At 52.4% G+C, this 20297-nt stretch overlaps 1 protein-coding gene across 2 annotated transcripts; it reads left to right on the top strand.

Annotated features, from left to right (window-relative positions):
• The first annotated feature begins 51 nt into the window (after positions 1–51).
• Positions 52–5805, top strand: LAT (linker for activation of T cells). Of its 2 annotated transcripts, XM_087417198.1 has the most exons (12): positions 52–489; positions 784–886; positions 1071–1098; positions 1211–1245; positions 1499–1586; positions 1718–1782; positions 1872–2049; positions 2122–2216; positions 3904–3966; positions 4175–4237; positions 4326–4409; positions 4555–5805. In XM_087417198.1, exons 2-11 carry the CDS (start codon positions 784–786, stop codon positions 4388–4390), a joined length of 783 nt encoding a protein of 260 aa, XP_087273324.1. In that variant the 5' UTR covers positions 52–489; the 3' UTR covers positions 4391–4409; positions 4555–5805. The 2 variants fall into 2 exon arrangements, 1 of the variants encoding a protein (XP_087273324.1); XR_015548566.1 differs by having other exon boundaries at positions 3904–4237.
• Positions 5806–20297: the final 14492 nt, after the last annotated feature.

Below are 20297 nucleotides of genomic sequence, written 5' to 3'. Positions count from 1 at the left end.
GGTCACTCCTGTGGGGCCTTGGGCAAATCCCTGCCCTTCGGGGCTGGGTGAATGAGAGGGTGGAGTGAGCTGGCTCAGTGTGATGGTGAGTCACGCCCACGTTTCCCCCAGAGCCCGCCCCTCTTGGCAGGCTGGCGGGTGGGGGGGGGGCACTGCCTTGTGCCCCTCGGGGATTCCTGGTGTCAGAACCTCCCTCCCTGCTGCCTCCTCGAGCCGCGGCTGAAGGCTGCGGCTGCTGGCCTGCCAGCCTTCCCTCCTGCCACTGGTATAGTTGCCTCTTGTCCTGGAGGCCGGCAGAGCCTTCTTGAGGGCCTGGGGTGGCTCATCGGGCCTCCTCCCCCTCCCCACTGTCTGGGTGGGGGTGGGAAGGGGGCGGGTGCAGCCGGCTGAGGAGCCCGATGATTTCCTGCCCTCACCCAGCGCTCACCACAGCTTCCTGCCGCAGGCGGGCGGGCGAGGAGGAGAGGCGGGCGCCAAGCCGAGGGGCAGGTAGGACTGGGGTGCAGGGTCCGCGCAGGGTGGCTGGTGCCCCAGACTCCAGTCAAGGCCCTGGCCTGACCGCCTGGGGATCAAGGGTCTTCCAGATCCAGCATTGACCCCCACTCAGTCCAGTGAGAGGAGGGGATCCAGGGCCCCCAAGGAGGGCACAGCTGTCCCCACCTGGCTCCTGCCTGGTGCCCACTGGTCCCGGCACCTTGCTGGCCCAGTCCTCGCCCTGCTGCAGCTCTGCCCCTGAGGGGCGTGCGGCGAGCAGCCAGGCCTGGTCCAAGCTCTCTTCTGCAGATGGAGGCGGCCATCCTGATCCCCTCCGTGCTGGGACCCCTGCTGCTGCCTCTCTTGGCCGTGTTGCTGATGGCACTGTGTGTGCGCTGCCGAGAGCTGCCAGGTGAGCGTGAGGTGGCGGGGTGGCCAGGTGCTCGGACACACTGACAGGGCTCCTCACCCTGGCCCCAACCCCTTGCTCCGTCTTTAACTGTCCCTAACTCTGTCCTGCACACGGAGATACGGAGAGCCCCGGCCTCCATCACCGTTTCCCCTTGTCACCCCCTTTTCCTGTCTCTCTTTTCCAGGCTCATATGACAGTGCTGCCTCTGATAGGTGAGTCGCCCCCCGACCCTGTGTCTGTCTACCTCAATACTCATGCGGGGCTGGGCTGGGGGGCTGGCTGGGCCTCTCCCGGCCCTTCCCCTAGCTGTGTGTTTCCTGCCAGCTTGACCCCGAGCAGCATCGTGATCAAACGGCCTCGTGAGTACACGGGGCGTCTCCTCCCTCGAGTAGGGGAGAGGGTCCCCGGGGGTGTGAGAGAGTGTGTGCCTTTGTTCAGGTTATCCCCCACTGTGGCGTCCACATGGCCTTGACCTGAGCTGGGGATGGGGAGGGAGATGGGTGGCCTCAGGCCTGTCCAGGGGTGTCAGGGGTTAACCTGCCCTTTGAGGCCTCGAGGATGGTAGGGGCATGAGGTTGGAGTCATTCCTTCAGCTTGGTCCTGTGTCCTCAGCCACGCTCGCCCCATGGCCACCGGCCGCTTCCTACCCGCCTGTTACCTCCTTCCCACCCCTGAGCCAGCCAGACCTGCTCCCCATCCCGTAAGTAGCCCGTTCCTCTCCAGAGTCTCCTCTTTACCCCTCACCTCCTTGGATTGGGGCCTCTTTCTCTGTTGTTACCCCTCTTGCCCCAGAGCCCCACTCCAGCATAACCTCTGACCTTTGACTCCCAGGAGATCCCCACAGCCCCCCGGGGGCTCCCACCGCATGCCATCTTCCCGGCAAGGCTCAGATGGTGGTAAGCGTGGAGCGGCCTGGGGGGCTGGGGCTGTACATAGGCTAGGCCCCGCCTGAGCTGACTCAGTCTCCCTTACTCTCTCTCTGCAGCCAACAGTGTGGCGAGCTATGAGAACGAGGGTGCTTCTGGAACCCCAGGTGCCGTGGCTAGGGGGAGGCTAAGGCCTGCCCCAGGCTTTGCCGACCCCCGTGTCGTTACCCCAGAGCCAGCCTGTGAGGGCGCAGATGAAGATGAGGATGAGGAGGACTGTCACAACGAGGGCTACTTGTGAGTTGCCCGGCGGGAGGTGGGGGCTGCGGCCGGGGGTCCGTGCTCACACACCCCTTGACTTCCCTACAGAGTGGTGCTTCCTGACACTGTCCCAGCCACCGGCACCGCCATCCCGCCACCTCCTGCGTCCAAAAACCCCGGCCTCCGAGACAGTGCCTTCTCCAGTGAGTCGGCCATTTCTGACCCCTCCCTGGCCCCTCCATGCTGGGGCCCCTCCCCTCCTCCTTCTCCTGTTATTTCTTTGATGCTTGTTACCCTCCATTTTCTCTTCTCTCTCTTTCTAGAACTCCTGTTCTTCAGAGAGTGGACTTCCTGCTCCGATCTTCTCATTTTCTTACTTTTTCTCTTCTCTTTCCTATCTTTTTGTCTTTTCCTTTTATTGTTGGTGAGATTTCCTTGACTTTCTTCTTCTTTTGACTCCGTTCCTTGACTCTGCTCTTTTATGTTCTCTCTTCTATCTGAAAGTTCTTTGTTGATCTCTGACTGTTCCTTTTTCATAGCCTCCTGTTCTTGTTTCATGGAGGCAGTATCATTTTGTACATTTCTAAGGGTATTGATTATACATTTTGCGGGGGGCAGTTGTTTTGGAAGTGTTCTTCTGCTTCCTGCATTGCTTTGGTTTCCTTGGAGCTGCTGTTCCCCCTTCACTTTGGTCTCATCCTGCCTGTGAGAGGCTTTCCTCAATGTCTGGTGGTCTTCAGGGTTCTGTTACTCTCCTCTCTCTCTGTACTCGCTCTGCGCCACCCCTTCTACATCCTGGCTTCATTTGCCATACAGATTCCCAGTGCCTCTCTCCTGAGCTCCAGATCACTTGTCCAAGTGCTTCTTTTCATTCATTCATTCATTCGTTTACTCACTCATTCATTCATTGTATTCACTGTGTGCCTCTGATACAACAGCTCATGAGGTAGAGTCATGATAAAAGAGCTGATGTTTGTTGAGGGCCTACCACATGCCCTACTGAGAGTTTTCCATGTGTTAACTTATTAAACCTCACAATGCCCAGGTGCTGCTGTGCCTGCCCCTTCCCCTCCTGGCCTCCCTTGTCCCGTCTGTACAATGGCAGCACTTACTGTATGACAGGCCCCGTTTTAGCATTCACTGCCATAATCCTCAAAACACTCCACGAGGTGGGTGCTGTTACTTGCCCTATTTTACAGATGAGAAAACTGAGGCCCAGAGACGTTAGGTAGCTTGTCTGAGGTTCCAGAGTTAGTTAGTGCTGGAGCTGGATTTGGACCTGGGCAGTCTGGCTCCAGAGCTGCCTTTTCCATGTCCTCACAGAGAAACAAGTCAATACATAAATGAACAAGATACTGTCAACGGCAATAGGTGCTATGAAGGGACTAAGACAGGAGTGGGGGGCAGGGCAGGCCTGGCCGGGGAAGCAGGGCCAGCTGGGCCAACAGCGCCTCTGACCTGGCCCAGCCCTGAGTGTCGTCTCCGCCTCCATACATGCCCCCCAGCCCGGCCACTCTGAGCTGCTCCCTGTCCCTGCTCTCCAACCTGGGGGATGTGCTGGGGTCTGTCTTCTGGTTCTCCTCTCTCCCACAATTCCATTCCCCCTAATCAATTCTGGTCAAGTTGCCCTGCTTCTCTCCATTCCATGGCCTTTGCCCTCATCCAGCCACTGGCATCGCTGGTCCAGAGGTCCCTCCCTGTGTTCCTCTGGGGCCGCCTTTGGGGACGGGTCTCTGGGCGTGCGTGTGCAGGAGTCTCGGGCTGGTTGTGTCGAAAGTCTTTGGTGGCTGCGGTTGGGAGCCCCTGGGTGTCTGCGCTCGGGGGCCCTGGGAAGCTGTCCTTGAGGGCTCTGGGTAACGGTGCGGGGGGGCTCCACTGGTTTTCCTGCAGTGGAGTCGGGGGAAGATTATGTGAACGTTCCTGAGAGTGAGGAGAGTGCAGAGGCGTCTCTGGGTGAGTGGCTGGTGTCCCCCTGGTGCCCTCCTAGGGTCCACCTTCTCTCCTTTACCCTCAGCCCCGCCATCCCACCCCCACTCTCACTGTGGCCGGGCCCCAGCCCTGGGGGTGCCCACAGTCCCCTCTGTGTCTCCCTCACCCTCTATCTGGATGTCCTCCTGCTGCTTTCGGTGTGGCCGTCCCTCCTTCTGACCTGTCCCCGCAGATGGGAGCCGGGAGTACGTGAACGTGTCCCAGGAGCTGCAGCCCACAGCGAGGCCTGAGCCTGGTGTGTGCTGGGGGCGGTGGGGGCAGAGGCTGGGGGGGCTGCCTGGAGGGATGGTTTGCGAGCTGAGACCAACCTCCCCCCCCCACAGCCGCATGGAGAGCCCGGGAGGTGGAGGATGAGGAAGAGGGAGCTCCAGATTACGAGAATCTGTAGGAGCTTAACCGAGAGCCTGGTGAGAGGCCCTGCCCAGCCCGCCCTGCCCTGCCCCTCCTCCCCCACCCCTCCTCGCCACCTCAGCCCTGTCCTCTCTGACTCTGGGGACCTCTCTGACCCCATAACCCTTCCCCCTCTGACTCCATAACTCTATTGTGTTTCAGTGTGAGGCGTGCCTGCCTGGAACCAGCCTCGCCTGGGACGGCTGAGCTGGGCAGCTGGCAGTGGCTCTGGGGGGCCCCTTGGCACCCTGCCCTGGCTCCAGTCTGACTGCAGCCTGAGAATTTCTCCCCTAACTTATTGTCACTTTGGGGTCCAGTCTGTGTGCCCCCAACACTCTGCACCTTCTGACGCAGCCTGAGAATGAACTACCCTGGCCCCAGCGCTACTCCGTAATAGAATAAAGGCTGGTGTGGTCTGTAGTGCTTTTGGCTTCAGGGGGCCCAGTGGGTTGGAGTAAGGGTGAGGGTGGGCTGTGCCTGAGGACTGCATGTGAGTGTCTGTGTATGTGTCTGTGGGTGTCCGTCCTCCCCAGGCCCTTCGTGCTCCCGAGGGTCCTGCCCAGGTACTGTGTGAGTGACAGCGTGAGTGATGGCGAGGACACGTCGCCTGAGTCAGGCACGTCTGGCCCGGGCCGGCACTTCTGGGGCTCAGATGCACGTCCCCCGAGGTAGCCCACGGAGACGGCAGAGGATGGCTGCAATGAGGGAGAGCGGGGCTTGGGGAAGCGCTGGGCGCGGAGTGAAGGTCTGGAGTGGGACCCGTTCCCGCTGGTCCCCAGCTTCTCCATCTTTAAAACAAGGGGATGGACTTGACCTCAGAGGGCTTTCTTAATTCTTACCTTTTGTGGTTCTCAATAAAACGGAACTTAGAAATGACCTGAGCAACTGGAAAAGTTGATGTGCAGCACAGCATTTTTCAGACTTGGGTGTGTAGACGACGCACCTGGAGTCTCCCTCAGATGCAGATTCTAGTTCAGTCGGCTTGGAACGGGGCCTGAGAGTCTGCATTTCTCAGGAGCTCCCAGATGGTTCTGATACTGCTGCTCCGAGAACCACACTTGGAGCGGTTCTGAAGTGGCAGCTTCTGGTGGATGCCCGGTCACTGTGCTTGGCTCTGGTGTGGGTGTGTGGCCTAACCTGGGCCAGTGAGGACCCGCCCTGGGACCTGGGCAGGAAGTGTTGGGAAGAAGCTCTTTTTGTTCGTGGCCGTTGTTAGGCTGGAATAGTGTAGTCCCGGACCCCCCACTTGGAGAGCCTGCCCAAGAGTGAGGCCAGCCTGGGGGAGAGCGTGGCCCCCTGATGGACAGGGCCGGTGTCCTGATGATGTCAGAACGCCCAGATCCGGTCACACCTGCAGCGACACCCCTCAGACTTCCCAGTTGTGCAGCCCAATAAATTACCAATTTTCTTCAACCGGCTTGACTTAGGGTTTCTGTCACATACAACCACGGTAGTCCTGAGTGATACACAAAGTGCTGGCTCCTCTGTGGAGCGCTTGCCACATTCCCGTGCTCATCTCATGTAATTTCCATCTCTCTCCTATTGTCGGTTACTGTGGGCATCTCCTTTTCACAGGTGAGGAAACAGGCTGCCCAGAGGCACACAGGCAAAGTGGCACGTCTGGGATTAGCTCTGTCGCCTCCAGAGTTACTGCCGCCAGTAACTTGTCTGGGTGTCGTGCGGGGTGCTGGCTGCCCCAACCCAGGGGCTCGTAAGCGGCCCCATGGGAGAAGTGGGGGAGGGAGGTCTGGGGAGGGGACTGGACAGGCTGGACGTCAACAAGTGGAGTTAAATTGTATTATTTAGAGGAAATAGAAAAGAGCAGAGGCATCTTTGTACCTGGGCTGAGGGACAGAGAACAGTGTACCAAAAAGGTATGTTGGTATAACCCCCTTGGAGAAGAATCTAGCGACAGCAGTAAAGCTGAAGATGGCATGTCCCTTTACCTAGCAAATTCGTGGGTGTAAACCCTGACAACTAGCACTCGGGCTAACGGGGTGGGTACAAGAGGCTCAGGCCAGCACTGTCATGGCTGGAAATAGCAGATGGCCATCTCCGGGAGAATGGACAGAGGAGCTGCCATCCAGCCACAGCCCGGATACTCACCAGCAGGGGAAAACGAGTGAATGGGAGCAACACCTATGAGCACAGATAAATATCACCAACAGCGTGTGGAGTGAGAAAGAGAAAAGTTGTTTTATTTACATAAATTGAAAAACATGAAAAAAACTGTAGATATTGTTCAGAGATATGCATATATGTAAGGGTATCAAGATATAGGCAAAGGAATGAGGAATACCAGATTGAGGAGAGCGGTGACCGGTGACCGTGGGGTGGAGGGGGAGGAATAATTGGGAAGTTCAGGAAGGCCTCAGGGGTACGTGTACTGTCTTATTCTTAAGCAGGGTACACAGGTATTTGATGTATGATTCTTTTAAGAGTTTGCATATGTGAATTTAGGAGACAGTAAACGGGAGGCTCAGAGTTGCTGGTCTGTCTGTGCCAAGTGAGTGAGTCGCATATGGTGCTCTAGGCCTTAGGAGCAGCATATGCAAAAGCCCTGAGGTGGGGACAGTGAGAAGGCTGGTGGAGTAATCCACATGAGAAGTCGTGATGGGCTAGCCAGAGAAGGGGCAGGGGCAATGGAAAGAGGTGGTGGAATGAGGAGATGTTTGAGAGGCAGAAGCAAGGGAAGTGGTGACAGGTTGGCTGTGGTCTCTGAGGCGTGGGGAAGTCCAAGGTGTCTCTGGTCCTTGCCTTGGTGGATTGGAGGCGGGGGGCGTTCCCTGAGGCTCTAAGCAGATTCCCATTTGTGTTTCTTGGACCAGGCAAGAGGATGTGTCTTTATTTCCACCAGTCCATGAGCCAGGAGGGACAGACAGCAGAATCAATGCAGTGAGGTCTCCGGGGCTGGGTCTGGAGTTTCTTAGCACGTTGGGCGGGTCAGTGGGGAGAATTCCGGCAGACGGAAGCTGGGGAGCAGAAATTAATTTTTTCTTGAAGTCTGTTGTTGGAGGAAGGGTAGATTTGGTGATAAGTGAGAGACAATGTTTCTGGAATTGCGGGGGGAGACGTCTAGGTGCTTCTAAAAGCCATCAGAAGGTAACAGGTGTCTTGATTGGGGTTCTCTCAGAAGCAGTCCTTGAGGGTCCTAGTGCAAGTAGTTCACTGGGGAGGTGGTCCTGGAAGACACTGCCAGGGGAGTGGGGGAGTGAGACAGGGAAGAGAAAGCAGCCAACAAAGGGTGCATTATTCAGCCAGTTGCCACTGTGGGCAACTGGGGTGCAGTTCTGCCAGGCCTGCTGGGAGCCATCTTGCCTGGGGAGGGAGCTGGGGTATTTATACTTCCCCTTCCAGTAGTCAGTGGTTGCAAGCTGCTCCCGGGGGGTGTTAATTCTCCAGAACCTCTGGCCTGCCATTCATATGGGCACAGGGGGCTCCAGTGGCCAGAGCGAGGCCTGAGCAAAGGAAGGCAGGTGCTGGCAGCTGCACAGGCCAGGGTGCACTGAACCGTGAGGAGGGCCTATGGACGAGGCATCAGCAGTGCCTGCTATGAGAGCCTGGGCTCTTTGTGGCGTTCAGTGCGGCTTTTCCCAAAATGCATGTGTGGCTGACGAGCCCTGGAGAAGCTTCTCAAGAAAGAATTCTGGGGTCAGGAGAGTTTGGGAAAAGCAGCATTCTCTAACACCCTCTTGCAGAGTCCAATGTGCATGGATCAGTTAATGGCTGTTAGAGATCCTGTGATAGACATCTTTGTTTCTCTTTGCCTAACTTAGTTTTTCCCAAATTTATTTGACTTCAGAACCTTTTAAAAAACGTCTATAGCATTTTGCAGACCACCTTCTAACATCCGTAAAGGACGTCTTTTGTTTTTGCCTTCCTGGCATCCATTCCTCCTCCTTCCAAAGACGCCGATGGATTTGCTTTGGAAATGTTTATGAGGCTCAGGTGGACTGACTTAGCTGTGCGTGTGACCTAGGATTGGTCAATCATTATACCCCACCCCCTGGCCACAGTGATTGATTGACACAGGGACACGTGACCCAATTCAGGCCAATGAGACACTTTCCTGAGACTTTGGTGGAACTGTGGTAAAGAGCAGCTCTTTATCCATTGAGGGTGCCAACCCCTGAAGACATAGGCTCGGAGTTTTGCAGGCTTCCTCTTGGAGAGAGGCTGCCAGAGAGGGAAGGCACTGGAGAGGAAAGCAGAGTTGATAGAAAGGGAAATAGAAAAATTCAGTGCTGTAGCCTCAGCACCCAGATCCGATGTGCCTGAAGCCATCACTCCTTGATGAGCCAATCAAAATTTTTTTTTTTCTGCTTAGGTCAATTTGAGCCAGGCTTTCTGTCACTTGCAGCAAAAAGATTCCTAATGGATAACCATGGCTGCTATCGTTTCCACCAAATCCCAACCATAGTCAGGTCATCCTGGGCTAGTGATGAGCGCCTTGTAACCAATATGAGAAACCTCCAGACTCACCTTTTTCCTCCCCTACCCCATCTTCTAACAGCCCCTCAGAGACACCTGGATGAATATCCTACGGCAGGTAACCCATGTGTCCCGTGCACACGGGTCTGCCCACCCTCCTCCCTCATGCCCCTCCAGCGTCCCCTCTTCCTCATCAAGCCCCCCAGGGGACGCTCTGTGGGTTTTCCTAACTTCTGCTTTATTTATATGGTGTTATTAGTCTCAGAGCTGAGGAGCTCTCATTCCAAAATGAGGACGGCGTTTGGCGGCAAGAGCGCTAGAGGAAAGTGAGGAGGCTTAAGTTTTAGTCCTAACTCTGCCACTAGATGTCTGGACTTTGAGACCTTTGAGCATGTTGGACTTACGTTTTAAAACCTTCTCATGCTAGGATCCCTAGCCCCAAAAGATGTCCCTGAAAGTAAAAGACTAGGATCCCTTGTTGCTGAGAAGATTGGAAACGTTCAGGTCTGGCTGGAGCCAGAGGCCTAAATATTCACCAACTTCTTGTTTCTCTTCAGCTCTCCTTTCTCTATTGACCCCATTTTCACGGTCTCTCCCTGTGTGGTCATGCGATGGTTCTAGTGGCTCCAGGGGCCATGTCCTTCCGGGTCCCCATCCCTGGGAATGGGGGGAGGGGCGGCCAAAAAGTCCCAGCATCTCCAGCCAAAGCCCTAAACTTACTCTAATTGCCCTGGCTTGGGACACATGACTCCCCAAACCAATCACTGGCCAGGAGAATGTCATGTGCTGACTGAAGCCTGTGTCATATGCTTCACCTCAATTCTAAGGAACTGGAAATGGGGAAGGCACACAGAGAAAACTAGGGGCTATTGCTGGTAGAAGGGAGGGTGGCTGTTGAGATGCGTTTATTCCACACTTATTATTTCGTTGAGTCTACAACACTCCTATATATAAGGTAGAAAGAGCCCCTTTTGTAGAAAAGGAAACAGGCTCAGAGAGGTTAAGTGATTTGCTTAAAGTCACCCAGCAAATTCCAAAGTTATTTATGGAAATGCAGCCTACTTTGGGGTTGGGGAGGGAGGCTATCTACTGGTAAAAAGTTGGTGCAAAAGGAGAAAACGAAGAGGCAAACCAAAAGAAAAATTCCACAGAGAGTAAATTCTGCTTTGCACAGGAACTTTTGCTAGAACTCTTGGGAATAAAGCTCGATCTTTCCTCTGGGACCACTCAACAGGGAAGAGCTTCCAGGGGCCACCATGTGAAGGGCACCTGTGAGAGAGAAGGCAGCACAGAGGTGAGCAATGCCGAGGTGAGGGAGAAAGGCTCCTGAGAACGTGGGTTGAGTCCTGGACCCATTTGTTCCTGAAACTGGATCCACCCATGAACCGAGTCGCACGAGTTAATAACACCTTTCTTTCACTTGGCTCAGCTCCAGCTGGGTTTCTGTCGTTTGCAAATGAAAGGGCCCTGACTCATCTAGACAGGATGCTGTGGAGCATCAACCTTCAACAAGGCCCACCTTCAGGCACCTACATATGGCGTGCTCGATGCCACACACTCCACACATATTTGGTTCTTAGTGTGACTCTGAGTAATTTCTCATTATCACGCTTTTATAGTGAGGAAACTGAGGCTCAGAGGGCCGGTGGCCAGACCAAGCAGGGTGCTGGCTCTCCCTCCCTGAGCAGTCCAAGGCAACCCCTGCTCCCCAGTGCCTCCTTCCGTGCCCACCAAGTCCTTCCTCAGGCCTCTCTGTCCACTTCTGTCCCTGGGCGGTGTGGGCAGCAGAGGCCACTCAGAGTGCACTCCCCTGCCAGACTTCGAACCCGGGCTGCTGGCTGTGAGGTGGAGGGTGGCTCCAGGGCTGGGTGAGAGCCGAGTCTCTCTTCTCGAGGACACGAGGGCTGCTCGAGCCCAAAGGGGGGACGCCTGGCGCATCTGTGGCCCCGTGGGGGGTGAATTCCGAGAAGGAGGGGGACATGGGACCTCTGGTCTCCTCCCGTGGGCTTTCCTGCCTACGTGCTCAGGGTCCCTGTCCCTGTCTGCCTCCTCGTGTCCCTGGAGAGGGGTCTCTGAGCATTTCTCACCCTCTCCTACCTGGCTCTCAGGCTCCCCAATTTTCTTTCTGATTCCGGGCCCCCGCAAACCCCTACACTCCAAACCCTGACTCCAGCCCCCTCCCTCGCTGTCCCACTTGCTGCTTTCGGTTCTGCATCTCAGTCTCGCGCCATCTCCCTCCTATCTCCCTTTGTCTCTTTGTATCTCTGGGTCACCCCTCCCTTTCTGACTCTGTTTCTGTCTTTCTCCATCTCTGTCTGCCTCAATCTGTTTCTCACTCTCTGTCTTGGAAGCGCTGTCTCTCATCTGTCTCTCTTTGTTTGTCTCTGTCTGTTTCTCTGTCTTGGATAGTCTCTCTCTGTGTCTCTCTGTGGCTCTCTGTCTCTCTCTCTGATCTCTCTCTCATTCTCTGTCTCCCTCCTCCTCTCCCTGCCCCTCCCTCCCCACATCCTGAGTTGTCTTTGGGGAACCGGAAATTTGGGGGATCAGAGAGATACCGGGAGGCTGAGCTGCTGCCGCCTAGAGATAATGCGTGGGGAGGGCTGGGGCTGGATGGGGGTGGGGGGAGCCCAGAATCCACTGCGTCTTCCTCCCAGCCCCGATACACACAGAGACAGACAGAGGAATTGTGTCACCCCCTTAGGCCTCAGTCCCACCCTCTGTGGACTGGGCCTGATGGACCCACCTCCCTCACGGGGTGGGTGCAAGAATTAAATCAAGCAGTCTGGCCACGGCCTGGACTCAGAAAGACCTGGCAAATGAGGGCAGCAGGGAGGGCACGTGCCAGGGTCTGAGGGGTAGGCAGCTGGGGCTGGTGAGGGGCTGAGAGGAGGGATACTCCCACGTGTTCCTGAGCCCGTCCCTTCCCTTCCCTGCACCTCAGTGGTCCCATCTGTACTATGGCAGGCTTATTCATTTAACAGACTCTTGGCAGCACTTACTCTGTGACAGGCCCTGTCCTGTCCCATTCATTGTTTTAATCCTCACAACACCCCTGTGAAGTGGGTATGGTTGTTGACTCTATTTTACTGATGGGAAAACGGAGGTACAGAGAAGCTGAGTGACTTACCCAAGGTCACACAGCTGGGAACAGGACTCTAAGTGACAAGACTCTGAATTAGATGGGTCATTGCCAAAGTCTGGGTGTGCATATACATGCCCATATTAAACAGAGGCAGCATTAATGCACCTTAAATCCTGGGAGAGAAAGTCATTTTCTTCTCATTTCTGATTATGGTGACAGAGAAAGTCTCTTTTGGGTGCTGCTGTGTCTTCCCCTCGACACCTGCTAATCCACCTTCTTACACAGAGGGAGGAAGCCTCAAGTTCAGGGCCCTGAGCGGGCTGCACTATGGAATTACATAATTGTTTTGATTTTGCTGAATTTGGTTTTTAGGATTTCCATTTATTTAGGGCAAGCAACACTGGCTTTCTGTTTAGAAGTGTGACATGTAGTTGCCTAGTAAATGAATTTAGGTTCAAAAATGAAGTAATTTTAAAGAAAAATAAGAGGAAGATTGGGTACAGGCAGTTATGGATATGGAAAGTCCTGCATGTGGACTCAGAATTAAATTTTAGGAAACCCAGAGGGACTGAGAGCCCTTTTCTGGCTCTCCCATGTCCTGATCCCAGCCCGGCAGAGCCCACCATCACCTGTCCAAGACCACATGGCTAGTCGAGGGCAGAGCTGGGACCCTAGCGGCCATCGCAGGGGCTGTAGGGATGACTGTGGAGGCACTGGAGCCTGGGAGACCCTCTAGATCCTTCAGAGTTCCTGGTAGAAGCAACAGAAACTAGCTGGGGCTGTTTGATTCAAAGAGCTTCACTGGAGGGGGAGCCAGGCCCAGAGGATCATGGGAGAGGGCTGAAGCAGGCTTGGAAAACCAGCAGGAAGTGAGGGGATGGTCCTGCTGAGAAGGTGGCTGCTGCTGCCACTGTGACCAGACACCCCCAGCCCTGCCAGCAGGCCACTGGCTTGACCCCCAACTGTCCCTCCCTCTTTGGTCACCTCCACCATGCCCTTGGCCCAGCCCAGGCCCCACACCCACGCCCAGGGTACCTGGGGGGCGGGGAGGGAGTTCTTCCCTTAAGAGAAGTAGAGCCTGGGGCCCTCTATGCCCCGCAATTGTGGCTTCTCCCACATAGGTAAGGGCCATGGGCTGTGGAACCCTCCTTCTCCCAGGCCCCGCCCCCCAAACTGGGAACCAGGCCCCCCCCACCTCCAGGCTTCACTCCTACTCTGCCCTGGCCTTGCTTGGCGCCCCTTCCCTGCTCTGGGCCTCAGTACACCCATCTGCTGAGGGCGGTGATGGGGCGCCAGCAGATGAGTGGTTTTTAAATCACTCCAAGGAGCTAATTCAGGGGCTCGGCAGACATTGGATGTGTTGAGGCAAAAATGATACATTGAGGGGCTTCTGTCGACCCAGCCTTTCTCTAGGACGAAACAGTTTGTTGTTATAATTTATTCTTTATCATAAAAGATAATAATACATTTGAATCACAAAACAAGTTTATGCCGATAAAAGACTGGTTTTTATCTGTTTCGTGTGCAGGGGGCTGCTGGCAGATTTCAACCATTCACGTCCCACTGGCTCCCCGAGTCCGGCACGCTGGCTTTCCTGCTCTTCTGCACCCCAGACGAGCCAGGCTCATTTCTGCCTCCGGGTCTGTGCACTTGCTGTCCCTCTGCCTGGAGCTCTTCTCCATGTCCTCACGGGGCTTCTTCTGTCATTCGGATCTCAGAGGAAATCTCCCCTCCTCAAGGGCCCTCCCTGTCTGCTCCTTGTAGTCTTGTCTCCCTGCCCGTTCCCCTGTATCCTGTTACCCCATTGAGTTGGCATCATAACGCTGATCTTTTTATGCGTTTGCTGTTCCTTGTCTGTCCCTCTCTAGACTGTGAGCTCCCTGTCTATCTCTGTCACTCCAGGGCCTAGCAGAGAGCTTGGCATAGTCAGGGCTCGGTGAGTAGTGTTGAATGAATGAATTAAAAGAGAGCTTAAGACAAGCACGTGAGCCCCTAAGTGACAAGTTCCCCACGGTCCTTGCAGTGCTAACACGTGGTACATGCCCTCCTTTGGGGAAGCACTGTCTAAAAGAGAGACTGCAAACTGGTGGCCCACCGCCGGGTTTAATTTTTTTTTTTATTTCAGTAAAGAAAATGCATAACAGAAAACTCACCATCATAACCATTTCGCAGTGAACAGCTGAATAGTGTTAGCTATATTCACATTGTTGTGCAACAGATCTCCAGAACGTTTTCATCTTGTAAAACTAAAACTCTGTACCCATTAAACAACAACTCCCTGTTTCCCTTCCCCCTCAGCCCCTGGTAACCACCATTCTACTTTCTGTTTCTATGCATTAAACTACTTTAGGTACCTTATATAAGTGGAATCATACAGTATTTGTCTTTTTATGTCTGGCTTATTTTGCTTAGCATTATGTCCTCAAGGTTCATCCACGTTGCAGCATATGCCAGAATTTCCTTCCTTTTTAAGGCTGAATAATATTCCATTGTATGGATACATTTTGTTTATCCACTCATCTGTGGATGGACACTTGAGTTGCTTCCACCTCGTGCCTATCGTGAAAAATGCTGTGATAAACATGGGTGTGCAGATATCTCTTCGAGAGTCTGCTGTCAATTCTTTTGGGTATATATCCAAAGTGGAATTGCTGGATCATATAGTAATACTGTTTTTAAATTTTTTTGAAGAACTGCCGTACTGTTTTGCATAGTGGCTGCACCATTTTACATTCCCACCAACAGTGCACAAGGGTTCCAATTTCTCCACATCCTCGTCAACACTTGTTATTTTCTGTTTTTTGATAGTAGCCATCTTAATGGGTGTGGGGTGGTACCTCTTGTGGTTTTGATTTGCATTTTCCTAATGATTAGTAATATTGAGCATCTTTCGTATGCATGTTGGCCATTTGTATATTGTCTTCGGAGAATGTCTTTTCAAATCCTTTGTCCATTTTTAAATCCAGTTATTTGTTTTGTTGTTGTTGTTATTGAGTTATAGAAGTTCTTTATATATTCTGGACATTAACCCTGTATCAGATATATGATTTGGAACTACTGTCTCCCATTCTGTAGGCTGCCTTTTCACTCTGTTGCTTGTGTCCTTTGACGCATAGAAGCTTTTGAGTTTTATTAGTCTCATTTATTTTTGCTTTTGTTGCTGTGCCTTTGGTGTCACATCCAAGAAATCATTGTCAAATCCAATGCCATGAAGCTTTTCCCATGTTTTTTTTTCCAGGAGTTTTATATTTTTATGTCTTAAATTTAGGTCTTTAATCCATTTTGAGTTGATTTTTGTATATGGTGTTAGGTGAGGGTCCAACTTCATTCTTTTCCGTGTGGATATCCGGTTTTCCCAGTACCGTTTGTTGACAAGATTGTCCTTTCCCCATTGAGTGGTCTTGGCTCCCTTGTTGAAGATCATTTGACCATATGAGTGAAGGTTTCTTTCTGGACTCTCTAGTCTATTCCATGTGTCTATATGTCTGTCTTTATACCAACCAGTACCACACTGTGTTGACTGCTGTAGCTTTGTCATCAGTTTTGAAATCAGGAAATGTGAGTCTTCTAACTTTCTTCCTTTTCAAGATTGTTTGGCTATTCGGAGTCCCTTGAGATTCCATAGGAATTTTAGGATGGGGTTTCTTCTATTTAACTTTTTAAAAATTAGCTGCTGTACCAGATAGAATTAAATTCTTTTGGGTGTTAAAAAAAAAAGACTGGTGGGAGGCAGCTGGGTCTTTGCACAAATTAGAAAAAGACGCCCTGTTCTCCAGAGACTTTTTTCCACCTACCGGAAAATTGTTGTAATATGTTCATTTTGTTCGAATAAGACATTCCACTACTGTATCCCAGAAAATGGTCACAATGCACATACAAATCTGCAATGTCCACCATGTGAACGGTGTGCCTTCAGCCAGAGTGCCCAGTCCAGGGAGGCGTGCCAGCTCCGCAGTGTCACCAAGGACCCAGCTTCCTTTCGTATTTCTGCTTCACCATCCTCAGCTCTTAGCTCTTGGTCACAAGATGGCTGCTGATGCTCACATCTGTGTTCTGGCAGGAAGAAGAAGAAGAAGGGCCGGGGCAGGGTTCGGGGGGGGCAAAATATGCCCCCCTTCCATCAACTTAAAGCCCCCACTAGAGAGGTTTTATGCATCTCCACTCAGGGAGACCACAGCTTCTATTCCAGTGGCCACTCCTGACTGCGAGGGAGGCTAGGAAATGCACTTTCACCTGAGCACGTTGCAACCTCGAATACAGAGTTCCTAATTCAGACAGAAGCCAGTAAGGACAGGGCAACTCCGGGCCCCCATGGTGGCCAGCCTTAAAAACACAGGCAATTCCCACACAGAAATTCTAGTTCCAGCTTCTCCTGAATACCTGAAAGATCTGGCAATTCCGGGCCTGCCTTCCCACGTGTCAACAACTGAGTAGAGCTGAGTAGAGCCTGCCCCATTTTATTTTCAAAGCTTTAAAATTAAAATTTAAGACATTTTCAAAAATAGACATTACATTCCTGTCTTTCAAAATCTCAAAGGCACTGAAGGGTATGCAGTGGGAAATCTCCCTGCCACCCATCCCCACCACCAAGTCCCTGTCCCAAGGTACAGTTGCTGTTATCTGTTCCCTGGGGAGTTTTCATGCATATACGAGCAAATACACGTACATGCGTATTCTTCGCCCCTCCTTTTCACGTAAATGGTATAATTCTGTATGCTGTTTGTATCTTGCTTTTTTCATGTAACAGTGTAGCCTGGAGATTGTTCTGTATCGCACCCCAAAATCTTGCTCATTCTTTTTTACAACTGCGTAATTTGCCCTTATATAGATGTTCCTTACCTAGTTCTCTAGTCATGGACATCTAGATTGTTCCCAATAATTTAGTTTACAAAAAAAAACGTTGCAATGAACAATCTTATACATAAGTCATTTAGCCTCTGTGGGAGTATCTCTGTGTAATGGATCCCTAGAAGTGGAGTCATTTGGTCAGAGTGAACGAGCGTGTGTGATTTTGGTAGACATTGCCAAATTCCCCTTCGGAGGAGGGGGCCAGTGGACACCCCCACAACCGATATCTGACAGCGCTTGTCTCCCCACATCCTTGCCAACTCAGAGTGCTATTGAACTCTTTAATCTTTTGCCAAACTGTCAGGCAAAAAATTGGCATTGAACTGTAGTTTTCATTTGCATTTCTCATTATGAGAAAAGAAGAGCATCCTCTCATGTGCTTAAGACTTATTTGTATTTTCTTTTCTGTGACCTGTTTGTGTCCATTGCCATATTTTGAGTAGTTAGTCTTTTTCTTATTTATTTCTACAAACGCTTTATATATTAGGAAAATTAACTCTCCTCTGTGATATGAGGAGCAAATATATTTTCCCAGTTTGTCACTTATCTTTTTTTGAAAAAACTTTCTGAAGTATAAGATACACAGTAAAGGGTCAAATCATAAGTGTGCATCTTGATGAAACTTCACAAAGCGAGCCACCTGTGACACTTGTCATTTATCATGTTTATCATCATTTATCGTGAGCTTTTGCCATGAGGATTCTCTTATTTTTACGTAGTAAAGTTTATCAATCTTTTATTTTATGAATTCTAGGTTTTGTGTCATAGTCAGGCCTTTCCCACTCTGAGATTAAAAAAGAAATCTGGTGGGCCGGCCCTGTGGCTTGGCGGTTAAGTGCACGCACTCTGCTATTGGTGGCCTGGGTTCGGATCATGGGCGCGCACCGACGCACCGCTTGTCCAGCCATGCTGAGGCGGCGTCCCGCATATGGCAACTAGAGGGATGTGCAACTATGACATACAGCTATCTACTGGGGCTTCAGGGAGAAAACGGGGAAAAAAAGCAGGAGGATTGGCAATAGATATTAGCTCAGGGCCAGTCTTCCTCAGCAAAAAGAGGAGGATTGGAATGGATGTTAGCTCAGGGCTGATCTTCCTCACACACACAAAAAAGAAATCTGATATGTAGTTTAGCATTGTTGCTGTTTCATTGTTTTCATTTAAAATTTTAATATAATTTATGCTGGTATAAGGTGTGTAGTATGGAACAGCCTTATTATTATTTTTTTCAGATGGCTAAACCTTGTCCCAATGCCATTTATTGAATAATCTATATTTTCTTTACTAATCTGAAATGGTGCCATATCCCACAGTAAGTTCCTCTGGCCTCTTTCTGGATGTTCTGGTCTGTTTGCTGTCTGTCTATTCATGGGCCATTTCAGAGGTGATCCCTGATTTGGAGGTGTATTGAGCACTTCTGTACTGCGTGTTCTGCACATCAGCTGTAGCAGTTAACAGCCTGGAGCCTTGAGCCCTTAGTTAGAACACTAAATCCAGCAGCCATGTGACCTTGAGCAAGTGACTTCATCTCTCTGCCTCAGTTTCTCCATGTATAAAGTGGGGATGATAATAGTACCCACCTCATGGGGTAGCTGAGATGGTTAATTTAGTTTATTGTATAGAGTGCCTGGAACAGTGTCCAGCATACAATACACACTAAGTGTCAACCATTCGTGTTTATTATTTAAGGCCATTTTTAATCCTTTCTTCAAGCCTGTGATGTAGAAAGTATTGTCGACTCTATTTTTGGATGAGGAAACCGGGACCTGGAGCCACAAAATGACTTGCCCCGGCCCTTGGTGAGTGGCGCTAGTTCTAAAGGGGCCTCGCCCGTTCCTGAGCCCCCCACGGGTGGGCCTGGCCACCTCAAGCACTCGGACCTCTCCGAGTTCCCATGGGTGGGAGGGGCCTCCTCTTCCTCCCTCTCCCCAAGCGAGCGGAGCGGAGCTGGCTGTGGCTGATCCTCAGAGAGGAAGTGTCACATGCAGCCTCAGCTGCGGGTGGTGGGATGAGGCTTCACCAGGCGGCTGCAGCCCCAGCTCCCGTGAGAAAAGACCTCACAGTGGAGGGGCCTGGAGCCCCAGCAGCTTAGCCCCTCCCTACAGGGCCTGTGGCATCGCTGCAGGGAACCCAAGTCTCCGAGGAGGTGAGGGCCTGCTCTGGGCAGCCCCAAGGCCCTCGGAAGAGACCTCCAGCCCGCTACTCACAGTTGTGTGACCTGGGACGGGCCCTGACCTCTCTGAGCCTCCGTGTCCTCATCTGTCAAATGGGCACCTTGTAGCGGGACTCACAGCAGAGGCCGTGCACACGGCAGGAGGGCGTGCAGGGCTGACTTGTGGTGGCCTCGTAATCTGAGACCTCAGTGTGCTCTGTTCTCACCGCCCCCCACAAAAGCAGCTGGGATGCAGAGGGTGAGCCCAAACTGCCAGTTCAGAGGACTGCCAGGTGTGAGACAGAGGGTCTGGGAGGGGATGCCGAGCGGGAGAACAGTTCCTCCTGCCAGCAAGAGAAAATGTGCATGAGCTGGCAGGGCCCCAGAGGGAGAGTTTGAGATGAAGAGGAGCACGCGGGGTTTTCCCTCCCGGTCTCCTTGGGGCCGGTCCAGGGTGAGGGAAAAGTCGGGGTAGGGGCAGAGGGCAGGGAAGGAAATGCAGCAAAAGGGTCTCAAGGAGTTTGGGGTCTTCGAGAGAAAAGAGGACCAAAGACCCTCTCCCCAGCGGGATTTGCTGGGCCAGGTCCTCACAGACAAATCCAGCCCCAGGAGTTGTGCTGGCAAATGAAAACACAGGATGCAATATTTGGGACATACCTATACAAAAACATTATTTGTTCATTGTCCGAATTCAAATTTAACTTGGTGTCCTGTATTTTATCCGACAAGCCTACCCACGGGCGTGAAAGGGACAGAGTGGAGAGGGGATGGGAGGGCATTTCTGGGGGACGAGAGAAGAGGTATCCCACGGCCTATGAACTGGTGAAGAGGCCTTCCGGAAGTTTCTGCAGGCTCTAATGGGGACATAGAAGGTAGCTGAGAGGAATGGGTATGTGCCTGCCAACAGGGAGGCTCATTCTTCTCAGGGGTGACGTGACCTTGTAGCTGAGGGCTGATGCCCAGCCGGGCGTCGAGCAGGAGACTTGAGCAGCTTAGCAACAGCAAACACGAAGAAGAAAACCTTGAAGCTGCAGGGGAAACCACAGCGCTCCTGCTCGCCCTGCGCCGCCGGGGCAGGTGGGAGGGGGTGGGCCCGAAGCATCAGCCAGCCCCAGCTCAGTCCAGACCTGTTCTCCTCTCCCCTGTCACCCAGTCACTTTAGCGGGCTCCTCCCCACCCCTCACCGGCCCATGGGCCAGCCCAGAGGCAAGCCATGGGGAAGAACACCACAGCCACCGTCATAAAATGGCTGGGACTCAGAGTCTCCAAATGACTAAAGATCGCCAGTTGGGACTGAATGTCCCTGAACATGTCTCAATTATGTTGTCAGAGGCGGTGAGGGGACAGAGGCAAGAAAGTTATGTTTGGTCAGAAAATATGGTTATCCTGTTT

The sequence above is a fragment of the Ceratotherium simum genome, chromosome 26 (assembly GCF_057802395.1).
Source record: "Ceratotherium simum simum isolate JZ-2026a chromosome 26, ASM5780239v1, whole genome shotgun sequence".
NCBI classification, from domain to species: domain Eukaryota; kingdom Metazoa; phylum Chordata; class Mammalia; order Perissodactyla; family Rhinocerotidae; genus Ceratotherium; species Ceratotherium simum.
Note: the sequence above shows the minus strand (reverse complement) of the source record. Positions and strands in the feature narration are given on the sequence as shown.

Coding starts and splice junctions, on each gene's coding strand:
- LAT (XM_087417198.1), top strand. CDS start 784: ATGGAGGCGGCCATCCTGATCCCCTCCGTGCTGGGACCCCTGCTGCTG. Junction 2,217..3,903: donor CCGAGACAGTGCCTTCTCCA/GTGAGTCGGCCA, acceptor GTTTTCCTGCAG/TGGAGTCGGGGGAAGATTAT. Junction 3,967..4,174: donor GAGTGCAGAGGCGTCTCTGG/GTGAGTGGCTGG, acceptor CTGTCCCCGCAG/ATGGGAGCCGGGAGTACGTG.